The sequence below is a fragment of the Drosophila miranda genome, chromosome XR (genome assembly GCF_003369915.1).
Source record: "Drosophila miranda strain MSH22 chromosome XR, D.miranda_PacBio2.1, whole genome shotgun sequence".
Lineage (NCBI taxonomy): Eukaryota > Metazoa > Arthropoda > Insecta > Diptera > Drosophilidae > Drosophila > Drosophila miranda.
In genome coordinates, this window is record NC_046674.1 from 20,146,877 (window position 1) to 20,165,643 (window position 18,767).

Consider the following 18,767-nt stretch of genomic DNA (forward strand, 5'->3'; position numbering starts at 1 on the left):
TTGACGCACTTTTGACGTTTCCACAATTCCACACACAGCGCAGCAGTTTCCTACTCTCCCACACAGCCACACGGGTCGTATGAGCAATAAATTAAACACAAGTTCTCAGAGAAGGGGACGCCGTGTGGGTGGCTCGATGGCTGGATGGGATGGCTAGTTCTGGCCAGTTCTGGCCAGGCAGCAGTGCTTTTGTTTCGGCCCCAAAGTGGAATAAAAAACAGTCAGAAGAAATATGATGTTCTGCAATGTTGCCTCAAAAGTCAAGTAAAACGGAAAAGGAAAAAGGAGAGCATATCAAGAGAATACAATTTCATGGCAGGCAGGAGGCAAACGGCAATCGGCAAGCGGCACAATTGCGGCATGTGGCAGCTATAAGAAAAGCGTTTTCATTTCATTTGGCAAAAATGTTTATACAAAACCAATTTTACAATTTTCGATTCAATTTCTGTTGCTGACATTTCACTTAAACGAAAACCTTTAAGGCGCAATTCATTTCCCCTCCATCTCTTTCAGTTTTCTCTTCAGTTTTTGTGTGTTTGTTTGTGGCCGGGGGTATGGGTGGCTGCCTGCGAAAGGGGGTTGGGGTTGGGCTGCCTTGGCAGAACTGTAACGCAGTGCTGCGGCAAAGAGCCTGCTTCTATTATCATATATAATTGAAACAGTTTATCCACGAAAATGAACCATGAAAAAACTTGTTTCACGTCTCTAATTTCCGCCAGGCACTTGGAAATGCATAAAAAGCCGGGTGATAAACTAATATTCGCCAGCAGCATGTGCTACCAAATGCGTCATAAATGTATGCCACACACACACACCGCACCACACTGCCACACCACCACTGCCATCCTGCATGGCTCCTCACAGCCACACCATCCCCATCATCCAAGAGCAATATCATCGCATGAAATGGCCGCCAAACCTCAAGGACAACAAAAGTTAAAAATTCGTTTATGGCGAGCGATAAAATCGAATAAAAACAATTGGCACATCAAAATCCGCACCGAATGCCAGAGATCTTCATTGCCACTTCGAGTAGGGTGTCGGAATGGAGGATTTCCATGGAAAATGCCATGCCTGAGCACAATTGAAAAAATGCTGGCCATATGTTGCAGGCGGCAAAAAGCAGCCAAAAGAAATGGCTGAAGTAAATAAAAACAATCGAAGAATATAGCCTGACCAAGTTGAAGCTTGTGATACTCTCAGATATAGAAGAGATTCAACTCCCTTGTATCTAAGCCGATATGGACGATATAGAGGTGGTATACCTTCTTACGATAGTGGAAATATGTATTCTTAATGGATTTCGATTTCGCATTCGCCGTATCAAAAGTGCTTGGCATACTTTTAGGCTGCAGCTGTCTGCCAGGCGCACCAATAAATCATTAACATTCAGCTGTTAGCACATAGCTGAGATATATATAGATGTTATAGCTATTATATATGCACCGATATGGATCATCATGGTAATGTGGTTGTCCCTAAAATGTTGAAATATGCTCGTAACAAGCAGCATGATAAATGAATCACACCCAACCATCATAGAGTATCCACAGAAGTCACGGGAAATCACAGCACAGCCTGGGGGTTGCTTTCTTTCGTTGGCTGTCGAATGCCTCCCTGATTCGCTTCAGGCGCCAGCTGGTTGGCCACTTAGGCCGTTGATGGAATTGCTTATGAATTATACAAGAATATTAGAACGTGCCTGGAGATCCACTTGCACTTGCCACGAATCTGTTTGCTCTATTTGGTCGCCTTGAAATATTTCAATTGCCTCCCCTCTCCACAGCCACCGAAAAGACACAGAGAGAGAGTAGAAGACGGAAGAAGCGGGAAAAGAAGGAAAACTTTGCTGTAAATACTTTATTGGAAAAGTATGTGCCAAATGGTTATTGGCAGAAGGGAGATCTCGGACCAGGGACAAACAAATTGGGCGCTAAGTTGGCTGTTATTGGTTTTTATGGACAGAAATAAGAACAGGGTCCTCGGAGCCAGGGCATAATTTCATTTTTGTTTGCCCAAAAGCGGCTGACCTTGATGCTGATGATGATGATGGCATAATTGAGGCTGCCATTGTGGTCGAAATGAAAATCGGTCTGTGCTTTATGTTTAATATTTGTACATCTTTTATTGTTTATGGGTATATAATTTACAGGCAGAGAATTCGCTTTTCTGCATTTTCTTAGTCAAAGTTTACATTTAGGCACAAGCTATACAAAGGTGTTAAATTAATCGGAGCTTACAACTAAAGATTGGCATTCAGTCGGGCAGAGGCACTCAAAAAAAATTACACACTATTCATTCAGATACTCACACACGAGGAAGAGAGACAGAGGGGCAAGCACAAAACAGAGAAACAAACCCACAATTCAAATTCAAAACGAAACGGCTGCAAGCTTTCAACCGCTAAATAACCGCTTAGCTAAGCTCTTAACCAAAGCGAAACATTTCCAGGTGGTTGTACGTGCTAAGCATGGTAGCTGTCTTGACTGATTCGTTGGGATTCGAAAAAATAATCGGATCCTCAATGATAGCGGGAAAACTGCGATATGCTGTCCTCATTTGGCGGCGCCACCAACAAAATGGGCTGCAGATTCAGACCCGTAATATGAGGATTCGACTTCCGGGACCCTGCCAAACTAATGGCATCCGTGAGATAGGCATTATTGATTTCACCTAGAAGAAACATTAAGGTAAGATAAGATGCTGACACTTCCATCAAAAGCAATGTAATTCCCGACCTACCTTTGTATAGCGAAGTCTGATAGAGGGGATCCGGCTGAAGACGCACGTGCCGCGTGGCCAAGATGAATGCCAGAGTGGCCAGCACGACACCGTCCACGCAGCCGATTATGGCAAGGGGATAAGCCCAACGAATTCCGCAGAGGCCCAGCTCGAATCGATTCGCTTCCGGGCCGCAGATCTTGCGGAAATCATCTGAATTCCAGCCAAAGGGAAAAGCAGCACAGGCCACAATCATGCACAGAGCTAGAACCAACAAAAGCAAAGACATGATAGAGACATCAGAATGTACAATACAGAAATGTGTCTGACAACAGAACGTGCCCTATTCGATTTGGGGTTGGGAGATAGGTTGGGGAAGGTAAGCGTAAGCCGCACCTGATATTATCTGCATCCATCCGCAAATATGAAAAACACGCGTCGACTTCATAAACAGCAAACAGACTAAGAAAAAGATGGTTAGCAAGGCAAGCCCAATGGCGCCCATCATGAAGAATGTGGCCAACTATGAAGAAAAAATAGAAAGAGTCGTATATTATTTGTTTTCCAGCTGCGATGGCCAGTCCACTCACCTGAAACGAGAAGGTTGGCACCACCAATACGTTCTCCCAGCGGCGGCGACAATTGTCAAAGATCTCATCGCGCTGACACTGCTGCCACAGACCCAGCCGGCCAGCCCCGTCATTGTCCGGATCCCCAATCCATTCTGCAACAGAAAAACAAACGGGAGAGATGGAGAGAGTTGCTGAATTATTGGCCAGAGCCTGGCAGATTTATTGTTTGCCGAAGGCCCCCCTCACCTGGCGTCACAAATGCCACAATGCCAATGATGGCATAGCAGATGGTAAAGATGGCCCAGAGCACTCCAATCGCCTTCGAGTTGCGTATGTACTTGGAGGCGTACAGATGTGTGGTGTCCACGTACTCGATCTTTGTGCCCATTTTGCAAAGTCGACTAAGGAGCCTCTTTGTTTGTTTGATTACTGTGTCTGTGAATGGAGTTAAGTATGGTTAAATGTTGGGAGTCTGACTTCAGCTTAATAACGATGTTGGAAGAGGAAACCAAAGCAACCAGAGCAGCCACAACAATTGCGTTTTTGTCGGTCATAAATCGGTTTTTAAGCTTATTAAATTGCCCAGCTTTCGGTTTGATGACCTCGCTCCCAGTAATGGGCTTACGTCTGGTATCTAGGGCTTGTAATTGGGAGCCATGCATCTCCGTCTATGATGCAAGAAGAGGATGCTTTGATGATGATCCATCACCCATACCCTTTCTCTATGCAACTACTGCAATACCACATCTGTCATAGCCACTCAAAAGCATTTTCAAATCATTAAACATGGTTTTTATGAAATTTTCCCCTTCACTTCAATCAAAAGTCAGCTCCAAAAAAAAACACACATTCGCATTTGCCAATTCAGCTGCGGACAACAACAATCGTAAAAAAAAGATAGAGATACAGCTTGGGGCAACGTTTTTGGTTTTACTCTCTCAACGGCCAAGTGGCTTATGTAAATCAAGCAGATAATTATTAAAAGCCATTAGCTTTCCACGGTTGCCTCACATCTGCCACTTATTCTATGTCACAGGGAGAGAGAGAGCGTCAGAGATCAGCGAAAGACATTATGCAAAATATTGCTGAACGAGTCTGCGGCAATCCGTCTTGAGGGTCTAATTTTAGCCATGATTCATGGCTCTAGCTGGCCAACAGCCACAATCGAGCCAAGCTGCCTATCAATAATAAACGTGTTTCGCTTTCAGTCAAATCAGATTTGTCTGAGAGAAAATGTGGCCGACTAAAATGCATTTTCATTAGCTTTGTCTCTCAGCGTTCCCAGCCCCAAACTCCCATTGCGTATGCTTAATTTATTACACTTCTTTTCATGAGGGAACTGTGGAAATTATAACACAAAAGACTGTGAGAAACAAGCGCTCTCTTGGTGTTGGTCAAGATTAGTTCATTAAAGTGAATTAAAACCCAAGCAAACAAAGAGAATGAGACTCAATTATGGTTTGAGTTTGACTACGAGTCCGATTCCGAGTCCGAGTCCAAGTCCGAGTCCAAGGCAAAGCTTAATCGATTAGCATTATAATACTAATAACAAAAGAGAGAGTCGATCCAGAACAAACACAACCCAGTAACATAAAGAAACTCCCCGAGTGGCACGTGATAAATAAAGTCAATGATGGTTTTGTTGGAAAATCGTGTCCGTGAGTCACATGAAAAGCGAGGCGAGGCGCGTCGGGCCTCTGGAAAATTATAGTGGACCAGTGGGGTGTTTGGAGCCAGAGCCAGAGCCAGAGCCAGACGCAGACGCACACCCAGACACGGACGCAGACACGGACGCAGACGGAGTCGGAGTCTCTGTCACAAATGCAGACAAACCGCAGACGAATAGTAATTTCCTTTATTTCTGTTCGAATTTTCTGTGGTGTAATTTGTAAGTGCATTCATTCGATGCGACTTCAGATGGGTTTTGGGTGTACATAACTTTTTCCATGGGATCGATCGTGACCAAAAAGAAAGTGACCAGCAAAAAGCCTTCGAGTGGAAGTACCAAAGCAGCAACGAAACTCTGCTATGACGAAGCACATATATGGGCAAGACTTGGGTTACATCCGCTCACCGGCCGGCGGCGACTTCAGCTTCAGCTTGAGCTGCGACTTCGGCTTCGAGTTTCACTTACAGCCAAGAAATACAGGAAAGAAATATACGTACAGAAAAATCAAAGTTAAATTAACAGAAATAACAGAGGGGCCAGTACTCGAATTTGAGCGCTGGCACAGCATTTAATGAAATTTCAGAAGCCAAAAATTGGAATAAGGTCAGTTGGGTAATGCCGCTGGCGGTTGTTACCTTAAACGTGGCTAAAAGCTAAGTGAAATATGCCACTGCGAGTGCAATTGCATTGGCGAAAATTGCCTTGGACGACGGGCTTTCTTTTTGCAACATCCAACATTGGTCATTCAATCTCCACCCGAGTCTGAGACTGAGACTGAGACCGAGACCGAGATGACTTTCTACTTTGTCAAACATTAATCTCACATTAGGCACAGGCACACGGGGTGAGGGTGAGGGTGAGGTGAGTGGACCCATGTCTGTGGCGGCACGGCACCCCTCACCCCAATTGGCCACGCACCGACAATTAATTTTCACATTTTCACAGCTTTTCCCTCCTTTGCTCAGCTAATTATGTCTAAGCGGAGGAAAAAGTATTCATTGTTCCGCATACCGCTTCGAGGGGAGTCTACATTTTTGTTTGCTTTTTTTGGACGAGTCTTGTAACTGGCTTGTTATAGCCGCATCGTATGTGTTTATGGGGCTGGTTTTGGCCATCAAAGTGGAACCTAAAACAAGTGGAAGACTGCCAATGGCTTGATTAACACGCTCATACTCGCAGAAGTTGCTCGGGGAAAAAAGGAAAAAAGAAAAAACAAATATTGTCCGTTGCTAAATTTCAGGCACCAAAACAGAAAACACCCAACCAGAAACTGGTTCCAAACATTTCAGAATTATGCGGAAATGGCTTATAAACATGGCTATTGTGTTCGACCAGAATGTTGTTGTGGTAACATTTTTGTTTTTATTTGGAATTTTTTCGCTTTTGCCCATTTCTTTTGGTTCCCCTTTTGCATACTACATATACATATAGTATCTTGAATGGAAAGACGATTTCTTTTTCAATAGGGAGAACGGATCGCATCGGATCGTATCGAAGTGCGAAGGAGTGAACGGAGGGAGAGTTGAAGAACCGGAGAACCGGAGAACCGGCAAATGTTATTTTGCAGTCAGTTATTCAATACATTGACAGCATTTACAGCTGCCAACCCATTAGCCATCCATCCAAATGTGGGCTTGGAGAATCTTCAGGTTTGTTTTCTCCACTCTCGACTGCCAGAGTCGAGTCCAATCAGGTCCGCTCACTCATTCATTCCCGTCCGTCTGTCCCAGGTCTATCTGTGTGCTAAGGTATGTGTCTCTATTTTTTGTGCTGTTTTATTAGATCACGATTTTGATGTTGGCAAACATTCGCGCATACCAAAAGCCAACACAGAGCGTAGGCTATCCAGGAGAAAAACAACTAAAAAACTTCAATGGGGGTCCAGGTCCATACATAATAGTAACTCACACCGAGAGATTCTTCACTCGGCTTTTTGCCTACCGGAGACAGGGGCGCACTTGGGGCCAAGGTGCATTAGGGTTCTGGTGCTCTTGTGGCATCTTACAAAAACTTGAACTCCCAAGTATTTTTCTAATCCTCATTTAGACAATTTTATTTGATTATAAATCGTGTTTTTAAGAATTGTAGCCCTTCTTTTATTCTATTTCAAAATATGTATTTTGAGAGTTTTCTAAAACATTTATTGGCAAAGTTTTAGCTATTCTTCAAGCCCCTCTATCTCTCTTTCTTTCTACGGGTATTATTTGCAGCGCCCTATTTCGGTGCCCTTCAGAACGAAGGCCGCCGCCACTGCGCCGATGCAGAAGCCTCAACGGAGATGTACGTTGCCTCAAATAACAAACAAAAAAACACAACAAAAACTGTGCCTCTTTCTGGTTTTTCACGTTACTTGAGCGCGCGCGCGCGCGGTTTCTGCCGCAGTCGCTGCTGCTGCTGTTGCACTTTCAATACGCATGGCTTCCACAAGGCATATGCATACATGTATACATATATATGTGTGTATGTGTGTGTTTGTGTGTGATAGTTTGTGTGCGAATGTGAATGTTGCAGTTGCAGTTGCACCTCTGCAATATTGTTGCTGTGCCTAATGTTGTATTTTTTTTTTTAAGGTTTTCACGTTTTTATGTTGGATGAACTTTGTTGCCGCAGTTATTGTTGCTTTCTGCGGCATGGCTGTATGGTTGCCTTGGCTATTGTACATTTTTTATGTTGCTCTGATATATGTATGCTTTTGTTGCAGAATGTTAAAATGGCAAAAAGGGGCGCAGTGCAGTTTTGTCGGCACCTTTGGCTGACATTTACTTTTGCCGTTAAGTTTGAACTTAATTCGAGATTCGCACAACATTTGCTTACAGTGCTCGAGAACAGGTTTCGCCTGGACAGCGGTTGATTTGTATCACGGCTTATATACTATATGGTTGTGGGTATTATAATTTGTTGCTATTGTTTGGCGTTTCTATTTGCATTAATTTAGTAAAAAAAAAAAATAAAACTCGCGAGTGAGCTGAATTTATTTTTAGGGAGAGATAGATCCGCTTCTTCTGGTGAAACCCGCTAAAAGAACCGTCGCGTTCAGCGCTTGAAATACGTGTGAGACGGTTTTCGTTGCTGGTCGGGCTTGGCATTGGGGTACAAAGCTACACACAGGTATAACTGAGGCATACCTGAGTATATCTGTGAGTTTTTGAGTAAGAGAGAGAGTGCTAAAGAGAGTGCAAGATCGTGGCTGCCTCTGGATAAGTGCAGCGAAAATTGTTGGCATTTCTTTTCAATTATTTTGTTGATGATAAAATGCAGCGAATGATTATTTTTCCCTCGAAGAATTATTGAAATTTCTCCTGCTATCGGTGAGATAGAGAAAAGAGAGAGATGCAAGAGAAATACCTGGTGAGGGACGGGACTGCTTGCTACCTGCAGGATGTTGACGAATTCCTTTGAATACTTTCTTTGTGCAAGGAAATGCCAGGCAAACAATTGGCCTGGGAATATCTGATAGTGTTTGTACAAGTCGTGACAAGATAAGATTAATAGAAAAATGAGAGAAAGGGCAGGTAAAATAGCCATTTTCACATAAAGTATGTAAACACAACAACATTAAGTCAAATGTATCTTCAACATAAATATTAATTATAAGAAAACACACCTTATTCACTCCTCATTCGAGTTCAACTAAAATTTAAATTCAAATTTGTATTTCAAGTACAATTCAAATCCCCCGCCAACTTGAATTCATCGCACAGCTTTCTACCATCTCTAGCTTATCGATAAGCAGCTAATCAGCTGTTCATCGTTTAACCCATTGTCGACCATTGGATATTTAAATGCACACACGAATATTGTATGACTTTTTAGCGGAGTTCATGTAAAAGTAATCGTTTTTTATATTGAAGAGGAAGGTTAGGATAGATCTACAAGAATCATTTACGAACAGTACTATTGTCCGGGCAGTACTATTTTCAAGTTGTTCCCCTGTTTGAATAGAGGGGGATTAAGTAGGTTAACAATTTTACAACAACAATACAAATAAATAAATCTTAAAAATTTTCCTTATTAACAATTAAAACACCAAGAAATATGAGCCAAATCAGTGCGGAAGACAAACTGGACTATGTGAAGTCCAAGATTGGCGAATATCCCAACTTTCCCAAAGAGGGGATACTATTTCGGTGGGTTGGAGGTTATCAGACAATCAAGGTTTGCCAGCGACAGTGTGATTATTATCTTTATGGACTGCTAAAGTCTTATCTCTTCATTAACATGTGTTGTACTCTTCTTCCGTCTATCCCATCAGCGACATATTCGGCGCCCTGACTGATCCCAAAGCCTGTGTCTACCTCAAGGATTTGCTGGTGCAGTACATCAGGCAGAGCCAGCCTGAGGTGGAAGTCATCGTGGGACTGGACTCGCGGGGCTTCCTCTTCAACCTGCTGCTGGCTACCGAACTGGGCGTGGGGTGTGCGCCCATACGCAAAAAGGGAAAGCTGGCCGGCGAGGTCGTCTCCGTTGAGTATCAACTAGAATACGGTAGCGTGAGTAGCCTCATATGATTATATATATTTCCTGAGTATACGAGAACAATTCCCTTTATAGGACACCTTTGAGCTGCAGCGTACGGCTATCCAGCCTGGCCAGAAAGTCGTCATTGTGGATGATCTGCTAGCCACAGGTGGTTCCCTGCTAGCCGCCTCCGAGCTGGTTCGTAAAGTGGGTGGCGTTGTGCTAGAAAGCCTGGTGGTGATGGAACTGGTCGGCCTCGACGGCCGCAAGAAGCTGGACTGCAAAGTACACTCCCTGATCAAGTACTGAGAGTTACTGCCGGCCTTCCATAATTGCATTTACTTACCTCAAAGCGGTCCTGTTCAACTAGCAATATTTTTACCAACATTTAACTGTTTAGTGAGTGTGATATAGTAAAATATTTTTGTATCAAATGGAATCGTCTGAGCGTGTTCTATTTAAGGATGAAGGTAATTTCCGTATTGTTATGCCTTTTATTATAAAGATTACAATGATATTGAATAGATGTTTGCAACGCAACGAAGTAAGCATTTCCGCCCACATAAAATAGATCTAAATAAGGCTCAGAATCAAATGTCTGGCGACTCTAGCCAAATGTAGCTATTCATCTCTCTTATTTATTCAGCTTCTAAGTTTAAAACTTTGAAAAGATCAGCTAAATCGTATGCAATAACCGATAACTTTTGAAACCACCCACGCCATCCTGCTGTTGCTCCAATGCAAGAGAAAGAAACCCTTGCATTTCACTCTCTCTCACTGCGCATTTCACTCTCCCTGCGTGCTGTTAAGAATGCGACTTTTTCTCTCTCCGATAAACAAATCAAATGGCCAAACAACCAACCCAACCACCCCCGGCAGGGTTTGTCCCGCCACCCTGGCGGGGAGACAACTACAACAACCGTAAATAAACAAATATGCAGGAAAGTTATCCAGCCGAAGAACAAATACCCTGGGAGTTCAACGACCACCATTGTCAGTTTATGATGTACCCTAAATCTACCCCAAAAGAACGATTTGACAATCTTTTTATTAGCAGATGGAGCTCCAAATCTCAAAATTATTTATGTAGATAGATATAGATAGATATAGATATATAGATAGAAAGTTAGATAGATAGATAGATAGGTAGGTAGATAGAGTTTATCCTCTCTACTCGGTCGCACGCGAATCCTTTTCTGCTTCGCAAAACTATGCTCCAAGCCATCATACCCTCTGACGGGAGGTAGGGTGGACAACATAAAAAGCCGAGCTCAAGGAATCGCATGCGCTGGCAGAGACGCGGCAGCATGAAACTGAAACTGCCACGTTCTCGTTGATAGAGAGTAGAGTGCAGGGTGCAGAGAGGGCATGCCTGCCTGGGCCTCTGCTCATTTCGTATTTTGTATTTTTCGCATTTGATTTCATTCGTGAAATGTGCGTCGTTCGGTGATGACGGGCGACGGCTTGTGTTTGGTGACTTTTCCCCCGTTACAATCACACCACCCCCTACCCCTTCCCCATCACCTATATTTTTTGTTTGGTGAAACCATAAGAGAAAGAGTGAGAGAAATAAGAGAAAATGAGAGAGGAGGAATATATCACGGCACGCTTTGCAAATTGATATTGATTGCGCGCTTTTCTTCAATTGGCAAACAATTGAATAATAAAAAAAACTAACAAAATTTTGCCCTCCATTGTGGTTGTTGTTGCGGGGGAGAGACAACGAGCGAGAGAGAGTGCTGTACGGGAGAGGTGAAGAATGAGCAAAGGCAAAGGCAAAAGGCACAAATGCAAAAGCAAAGCAATGGACAACACGTTACGTATACGCCTCTTACGCCCCGCATTTAGCATTTTGTTTGCCAACTTTTGGTCTCTTTTGTGTGTTTGAGTGTTAGAGTGTGTGTGGAAGAGTGTGAGACTGTGTGCGTGTGAGTGCCTTTAATGAATTTAAAATAAATAAATTAGAAAAAAAAAAAAAAAAACAACAATAAAAGGCCCTGAACATCGACAATTGAAATGTGTTTGGCGAGAAACCCCTCTAGAGTATCACACCCTGCCTCCCCGTCACTTAGTCCCCTCTCTGGTTGCACTCTTTGTTGGGCACTTCCCCTCCATCTACGAAAGAGAATGGAGTTGTTTAGGAAATGGAGTAGAAAATCAATAAAATAAGTATTGTTTGTTGTTTCCGGACTTGCAATCAAAAAAAAATAATGAAAGAGGAAAACAAACCCCCATCGACAGAAACCAAGAGAAAAGCGTACAATTGTTTGGCCTGAAATATCAGGCCCAGTGCAGTGACACAATTTGGCCCGAAAGGCACTCGACCATAAAACAGAATTGTCATCAGACTGTCAGACACACACACCGCCGGATTCCATTGCTGAATGATCTATTTACTCTTCGGTTCTGTTCCTCTCCCACTTTTTGTTGTTGCTTTTTTTTATACTTTTTTTAAAGAACATTTAGCACAGAAAAACTAAATTTAGCTTTCGCTTAGAAGCCATGAGCAACATTTACAAATATTGTCGCCAACTGCAGGCCAAATTTGCGGTCGCGTAGCCCCCGGAAATGTCTCATGAATATCAATAATAGATATATAGTGTATACTATATATATCCAAGAAAACCAATCAACCAACCAAAGAACAACCAACAAAAAGAAGAAACGATCCAAAAGAAATCAGTTCCTATGCAGCTACATTCGAGTTTAAATGAAATTGAGCAAGAGCCTGGCAAATTGTCGCACCATCCGGCGATATTTGCTCATCTTTACGGCCGTCTCGTTGCTGCTACTGCCCCTCTCTCTGGTCTACCTGGTGTGGAACGAGCAGCTGCAGAAAATACGTGGATTCGAGGTGAGTGGCGCAGTGGGTCAGAGAGTGAGTGTGTGGGTTGCCAGAACCACTCCAGTATCCAATTCGGTAGAGAATATATTGTAGTTCTGTAGCCCTTTGAGTGGCCAGCAAACATGTGCCCTTGCTTTTAGCTATAGATTGTAGACATATATATATACATATATATATATATATATATATATATATAGCAGCTTGTAGAGAATGCCTGCCCTGCCCAGCACGCCTGCCTTTTACCCTTCATATCGCCTGACTACAAACCAATTGCAGGCAAATCGATTGCCCCAAGTGTCCGTGTCAGTGAAACGGAGAAAACCAGAAATAGAAACCATCTGAAATTGTTTAAATATTACTATATTTATGAAAGATAAGTCCACTATCTCTGTACAATCATTCCGATTCTATAAACAATTTGTTGTGTGAAGGGCATTAGCATTATTCCAATCGGTATAATCTCTATAAATACTATTCGTACATGAGAGGCGAATGAAAATGAACCAAATATTTGAAATTGAAAGCATTTTTTTATTGTTTATTTATAAAAGTTGTTAGCAATTTTAGCATTGTTCTGCCTTTCACACTTCGTTGCACGACTGCGATCTTTGAACAGCTTATACATACGACTAGTTAGATCCGAGAGCATTTGTTAGACCGCCTGATTAGGTGCAAATTAATTTGAAATTAGCTGGGGGATTTCGCAAGCTTTATCGCCTATTTGTGCTTGAAATTGAACAAACGCTGAACAAAGCGGGAGTATTCTAATAGCGCAACAATTAAGAGCACAAGCATGCAACTTTCTTGGCCTATAACCACATAAGCTGGCCCGGACCGCCTCCGGGCACGCCCTCTGGCCAACCCTTTCCCCCCTTTTGCCAAGGGGGCTCGGGTTAATCCGCTTTGCCGTCATTTGCAATGCGTTGCGTGGTCGCCGGAGACTTGGAGGCGCCCGTGCCCGGCCTTGGCCAAATGGTTGGCAAAAGGAAGAAGAAAAAAACATTTGCTTAAATTACTCTTAATTACTTGTGGCATCATAAAAAAATCATCAATGCTGGCTGCCTGGCTAGCTGTCCCATGAAAATCGATCCGGAGGGACTGCTACTAGGATTACCACTAGGACTGCTACTGGTACTAATACTTGCTCTGCTGGTGGGATACCACAATCAATAAACGCTTTCCCACTGCTAATTTGCATAACATTACCCAAATGACAAATGACAAATGCTTAGGCAGTCCCGAAAAAGAGCAAAGTTTGCAGAACACGCATACGGCTTAGGGCATACGGCATACAGCGCGATGTATGCTCTAGTTTATTCGAAGCTTTTGTTTTGCCCGGCATACTCGTACACGCATAATTAAGCACAGCATTCCACAAAACACCCACGCGTACACACACACACACACACACACACGCTGATAAGGCAGTAGATACGCCTCCCCTAAAATTCCAACCCCATCGCAAATTACCAACCCATTTCCGCACAGTATACGTCATGCACATAGCGCCACTTTAGATGGGGATGAGAAGGAATTTGAAGGATTTTTTGACAAGCCGATGGTGGGATACTCTTTTGCCTCAATGGTATCCCTACGAAAATGTGCTAAGTATATTTGATAGAAGTTGCCATTTTCGAGCACTCAAGCTTTTATTAATCTGCCAATATACGAGTATGTAAAGTAGTATTCCATAACAATCATTATTCCAAAAGCGTTCCTCATTCACCAATCTAGATAGACCCTACATATATAACCAAGAGATTTATATGTTTCCCACCCCTCTGCCGAGAACAAATGTACCCCAACCCCCCAGGCAGAGTAGAGTAGATGTAACTAAAGAGTTTGCTCCCGCGTACGCGAGTAAAATGCAAAGTGGCTGCCATGACTGTCTGACAGCTTGTCCAGTGGCTTCTCAGTCCCATGGCCGCAGTGCCACTTGATTCATGTGGCGATCTCTAGATGAAAGTTGACACTGCTGTCTGGTAGTTTTAATTGAGATTGCTGGCCGCCGAGTGGGCGACTGCGACTGCGACTCTCTGCGACCTTGACAGTGCTTGGCCATTAGAAACGCTTTCATAATACGCATACGCCATGTCATCTCTAAGCTCTTAACCTAGAAAAATACAGACAGCCACCACATGAAACACTATTACTAAATACAAAGAAAACCCAAACTGCCACTGCTTTTCTAGGCCTTTAATGTGCAACAGCAGCAGCAGCAGCCGCCACATCAGCAGCAGCAGCAACAACAGCAGCATCAGCAGCAACAGCAACAGCAGCGGCAGCGGCAGCAACAACAGCAGTCGCAGGGGCAAACATTTCGATATCCGGTGCTGCTGCTGAACAAGAACAAGAACAAGGATCTGACCGTGGTGGCAACGGGCAAGACAAAGAACAAGTGGCGCTATGTTGATAAAGTAAATATGTAACCAGAACAAACACACACAGACACACACTCAAACACTCAAGCACACCCACCCACAACCGCACAAACAGGGAAAAAGTATAACTAATGATGTAACCGGAGAAAAATTCTAAAAAAAAAAACCAAACAGAGTCGATTCTTTCGTGGTTGTACTATAATATATATTGGCAGGCCTTTTGGGTTCGGCATTCGATTCGCATACCCCATAACCATAGCCATAACCATACTATATCTTATGGCTGCCATTAAGTTTCATTATTTCTGAATTTGTTTATCCGAACAGGACATCAATCAGACACGCCTGCCCCTCATTCCCGAGTATGCCGTGCAGACACTTTCGCCGCAGGAAATGCTTCAGGTGGAGCAGCGAATGGATCAGCGGAGGGAGCGACTGAAGGACAAGTGCTCGGCCTATGGCCTGGATGTGTTAGGTGGGTCATGGGGCCACAGCCACAGAGAGAGATAGATAAATAGAGAGAGGGAGAGAGAAAGAGAGGAGGAGTGAGAGTGTGAGAACGAACTTCTCCTTCACATCAATCTTATTTACAGGTCACGACTCGTGGCACACCCCAAACACATGGGAGTTTTTGGTCAACAAAAAGTATCACATTATATGGTGCGTATACAAATTACACATCACATCACATTCACAGGAACTCCTCCACTAAAGCCACGAATTTTGTGTAGGTGCAATGTGTTTAAGGCTGCCTCCTCATCGTGGATGTTCAACTTCAATGTTCTGGCCGGTTACTCACCCAGTTATTTGCGCAAAACCAAAAAGATTCTCCTGAATCTGGCCAGAGAACGCTATCCGCGAGTGACCCTCGACGAGGTGAGTGCGGAAATGGAAAGGAAACTTGCATCATACATTTTTTTTTTTTGCTTTTCATTTGCAGCTGCGCGAGGCGCAGAATGACTCGCTAACCTTTATCATTGCACGCAATCCCTTTGAGAGGCTGTTGAGCGCTTATCGCGATAAGATGGTGTTCGCCCTGCCCTATTCCTTCCATGACAAGCTGGGCCGCAGCATTGTGCGCAATTATCGCAAGAAGGTAAGAAGGGAATCAAAGACTGACGGAACACCCCCTGAACTATTGCCCTGATCTATCATCTATTATTCCTGACAGCCTTCCCTGGTGGCCCGAGCGCCCAACACCAAGTATCCTTCGTTTCCGGAGTTTGTCAACTGGCTGCTCGACCAGGTGAAGCGGGGCAGCTTCATTGACATGCACTTTGTGGCGGCCACGTCGTTCTGCACACCCTGTCTGATTCGTTTCGACATGATACTGAAGTTCGAGTCGCTCACAGAGGATCAATTATATCTAATCGAAAAGACTGGCCTGAAAAGGGTGATAGCGCCCGTGTGGCGCAACATGGGCAAAGGTGGCCGCAAGACGCACGAACTCCAGCAGCAGTTCTATGCTCAGCTCACAAGGCACGAAATGCTGGAGCTCTACGAGTATTACAAGTGAGTGGGACAATCTAATACCCCTTTTGATAATGCGCTAACAGTCTTTGTTCTATTCCAAGATATGATTTCGAGCTGTTTGACTACGATATCCAGGAGTATCTACAGGTAGCCAGACCAGACGAATCATCCGGCAGTCCAACGGCCACAAAGAATTAACCCAGCTCTAAATTCGTAGAATTTGCTAACGAAATGAATTAGTTCAACGAAAATACATATTAGCCGTCACAGTACGTAATTGCAAATGTTGATAATACTGAATGAATACAATAATAAACTTAAATATATTTAAACGAAACGTTTTTCCCGTCTATCGTTTTTTGGGCTGCTATCGATAAGCGCGATAACATTATATCGAACAAATAACAAATATCGGAACGTTGGGCCAATTTGGCATATTTGGAATTAGTGTGCCACAAAAACTTTCTTCTTCTAGTTCTTCCGCCTAACGATCTCTTCTTTTCTTCATGCCCTTGCCGCGGGGTATAGAGTTACCTATATACCAAATTATTTTGCGCTTATAAAATTATATTTAGTATCCAGAATCATGACTGACGTTCACACTTACGATTTGACCATATTTGTTTAAACCTTATTAAGACCAAATTTAATAATAGGGAATATCTTTTAGAAAATGATTCATCAATCGGATAAAATTATGTGTTCAGATATTGAAGTGCCTAGCTAGCTAGTGATATCAAATCGAATAACGAAATCGAGGAATATGGTTTCCAATCTTTGACGGAGAACGATAAGCACATTGTAGGTCAAGGATTTTAAAATTCCACCGCAAATAATGAAAATTGAATAATTTTTTGCACAGTTCAGGTGAAAGACATCGGTTTTTTTTAAGTTCAGAGGAAGGATGGCATTGATCTACAAGAATAATTTACAACAGGTAATATTTTCCGCCATTTACCTCAAGTCGTTGAACTGTTTAAATAAAGGGAGCTTAAGTGAGCTAGTTCGTTTTTTTTATCGGTATATAATGGTATATTATGTCAATTTCATCAATCTATTAAATTTCATTTTCAACGGTATATAGAAATCCAATAAAAGCAATTATTTATAATAAGCCAGTTAAGTAAAAAATGTATTCATAAATTGTATAAAATTATGTGGGCATGGCTAAATGTTCTATCTAATAATATTCCACGGAATATCAAAATCGGAATATGTAAAATAGAACTTGAACTCGTCAGTATATTTACGGTAAATTTTGAAAATGAGACGGTATGTTTCAGTATATTCCTGATGGTCGGACGGTATATTTTATCGATAAATCCGCGGTCACACTGCAGCAGTGTTGCCAATTTAGCTTATTTAAGGCTAGATCTAGCTTATTTGAAAACGGAACAGCTTGAAAAATTATGAAAATGCTTATAGCTTTAAATCTAGCCTTTTTTATTTCACTTTGCCTATTTTTTCCTTTTTATATCCTACATGTATTTTTTGGTATTTTTTAAGACAAATCGAACAAAAAGTATATTTGTAGTACATATTTTGGTGTATCATGGTATTTTAGAATTTATTTATGGTTTATTTTCGTTGAAAAGCTTCGGTCTATACAGAAACTTGCTTGGTGATCGTGAAATGTGTTAATGTGTTAATGTGTAAAACATGCCAAAAACAGTTTACAAACAAAACTTTCATCGAAAAGCATCGATTTCCTCAAAAATAAAATAATACCGCCTGATGCAAAGATTGATGTCTTGAAAGATGACTTGGATGAATTTGCTGTGTCTTCATTATATATGGGATATTTATTTGAAAAGGAAATTAAAGAGAAAAATTATAATAATGAAGTTAACGAAATCAAAGAGATGTGCAAGGATTTTATAAAGGAGCTAATTATCCAACTCAGAGAAAGGTAAGCTTCAATTGGATTTGATATTAAAAATAAATAATAATCTGATGCTTAATTTCAGACTTCCAGATAATTTTGAGACATTAGAAAAACTGCAAGTTTTTGCAGCAGAAAATGTACTCAAACATAATAAAAATCATAATGATCTCATTTCCATATTGGAACACTTTAACTATAAGAATATAGATGGAATTCTTGCCCAATATGGCAAAATTCAATTAGTCCCTTGGCAAAGTACAGATGACACGATACAATTTTGGTCAGAAGTACTGACTTATAAAGATGCTGGCAAAAACAAGCCTTTTGAAGAAATCGTTTTATTTGCCATTGGCATTTTAAGTCTACCGTGGTCAAATGCTGCTATTGAACGTGTATTCAGTCAAATGAATATTGTTAAGACCAAGCTAAGGAACAAAATGACCGTTAAATCCTTAAACTCAATATTAAATATAAGGTTTGTTTTAGAAATATTTAATTGTTTCATGAATATGACTAAAATTCTTTTGAATTTTACAGATATGGATTGCGCCGTCATGGAAAATGTTGTCACAACTATCAATTACCGCAGAAATATTTAAATTTAATACGTTCCAGCGATAAATATACCGATTCAAGCAATAGCGAATTGGATGAAATAATAACACAATTAGAAATGTATATATCTATGTGTTGTTTTATTTTTAGCCTATTTTTTTCCTGTTTTTTACAATTTTTAGCTTATTCTAGCTTGTATTTTTGTGAA

The 18,767-nt window shown here is 42.0% G+C and overlaps 3 protein-coding genes across 6 annotated transcripts; 2 read left to right on the forward strand and 1 right to left on the reverse strand.

Annotated features, from left to right (window-relative positions):
• Nucleotides 1-2,099: 2,099 nt before the first annotated feature.
• On the reverse strand, nucleotides 2,100-8,018 carry LOC108153215 (LHFPL tetraspan subfamily member 3 protein). The gene is made up of 6 exons (XM_017283037.2): nucleotides 7,777-8,018; nucleotides 3,540-3,728; nucleotides 3,312-3,445; nucleotides 3,118-3,244; nucleotides 2,743-2,985; nucleotides 2,100-2,673 (listed from the first exon to the last, which is right to left on the reverse strand). Exons 2-6 carry the CDS (start codon nucleotides 3,679-3,681, stop codon nucleotides 2,522-2,524), a joined length of 798 nt encoding a protein of 265 aa, XP_017138526.1. The 5' UTR covers nucleotides 3,682-3,728; nucleotides 7,777-8,018; the 3' UTR covers nucleotides 2,100-2,521.
• An 806-nt stretch (nucleotides 8,019-8,824) lies between these two features.
• Nucleotides 8,825-9,859, forward strand: LOC108153323 (adenine phosphoribosyltransferase). Of its 2 annotated transcripts, XM_017283239.2 has the most exons (4): nucleotides 8,825-8,915; nucleotides 8,994-9,089; nucleotides 9,215-9,452; nucleotides 9,514-9,859. In XM_017283239.2, exons 2-4 carry the CDS (start codon nucleotides 8,998-9,000, stop codon nucleotides 9,727-9,729), a joined length of 546 nt encoding a protein of 181 aa, XP_017138728.1. In that variant the 5' UTR covers nucleotides 8,825-8,915; nucleotides 8,994-8,997; the 3' UTR covers nucleotides 9,730-9,859. The 2 variants fall into 2 exon arrangements, with proteins under 2 accessions (XP_017138728.1, XP_017138727.1); XM_017283238.2 differs by lacking the exon at nucleotides 8,825-8,915 and having other exon boundaries at nucleotides 8,922-9,089.
• Nucleotides 9,860-10,801: 942 nt separating this feature from the next.
• LOC108153320 (carbohydrate sulfotransferase 11) lies at nucleotides 10,802-16,436 on the forward strand. 3 transcript variants are annotated; one of them, XM_033387196.1, is made up of 9 exons: nucleotides 10,802-10,893; nucleotides 11,921-12,274; nucleotides 14,458-14,682; nucleotides 14,974-15,121; nucleotides 15,240-15,306; nucleotides 15,378-15,522; nucleotides 15,587-15,742; nucleotides 15,818-16,158; nucleotides 16,221-16,436. In XM_033387196.1, exons 2-9 carry the CDS (start codon nucleotides 12,131-12,133, stop codon nucleotides 16,315-16,317), a joined length of 1,323 nt encoding a protein of 440 aa, XP_033243087.1. In that variant the 5' UTR covers nucleotides 10,802-10,893; nucleotides 11,921-12,130; the 3' UTR covers nucleotides 16,318-16,436. The 3 variants fall into 3 exon arrangements, with proteins under 3 accessions (XP_033243087.1, XP_033243086.1, XP_017138722.1); XM_033387195.1 differs by having other exon boundaries at nucleotides 10,861-10,893; nucleotides 11,878-12,274; XM_017283233.2 differs by lacking the exon at nucleotides 14,458-14,682 and having other exon boundaries at nucleotides 10,868-10,893; nucleotides 11,878-12,274.
• Nucleotides 16,437-18,767: the final 2,331 nt, after the last annotated feature.

Coding starts and splice junctions, on each gene's coding strand:
- LOC108153320 (XM_033387196.1), top strand. CDS start 12,131: ATGAAATTGAGCAAGAGCCTGGCAAATTGTCGCACCATCCGGCGATAT. Junction 14,683..14,973: donor AGTGGCGCTATGTTGATAAA/GTAAATATGTAA, acceptor TTATCCGAACAG/GACATCAATCAGACACGCCT. Junction 15,743..15,817: donor TGCGCAATTATCGCAAGAAG/GTAAGAAGGGAA, acceptor TATTCCTGACAG/CCTTCCCTGGTGGCCCGAGC.
- LOC108153215 (XM_017283037.2), bottom strand. CDS start 3,681: ATGGGCACAAAGATCGAGTACGTGGACACCACACATCTGTACGCCTCC. Junction 3,245..3,311: donor TGCCAACCTTCTCGTTTCAG/GTGAGTGGACTG, acceptor TTTTCTTCATAG/TTGGCCACATTCTTCATGAT. Junction 2,674..2,742: donor TCAGACTTCGCTATACAAAG/GTAGGTCGGGAA, acceptor TGTTTCTTCTAG/GTGAAATCAATAATGCCTAT.
- LOC108153323 (XM_017283239.2), top strand. CDS start 8,998: ATGAGCCAAATCAGTGCGGAAGACAAACTGGACTATGTGAAGTCCAAG. Junction 9,090..9,214: donor AAAGAGGGGATACTATTTCG/GTGGGTTGGAGG, acceptor CTATCCCATCAG/CGACATATTCGGCGCCCTGA. Junction 9,453..9,513: donor ATCAACTAGAATACGGTAGC/GTGAGTAGCCTC, acceptor TTCCCTTTATAG/GACACCTTTGAGCTGCAGCG.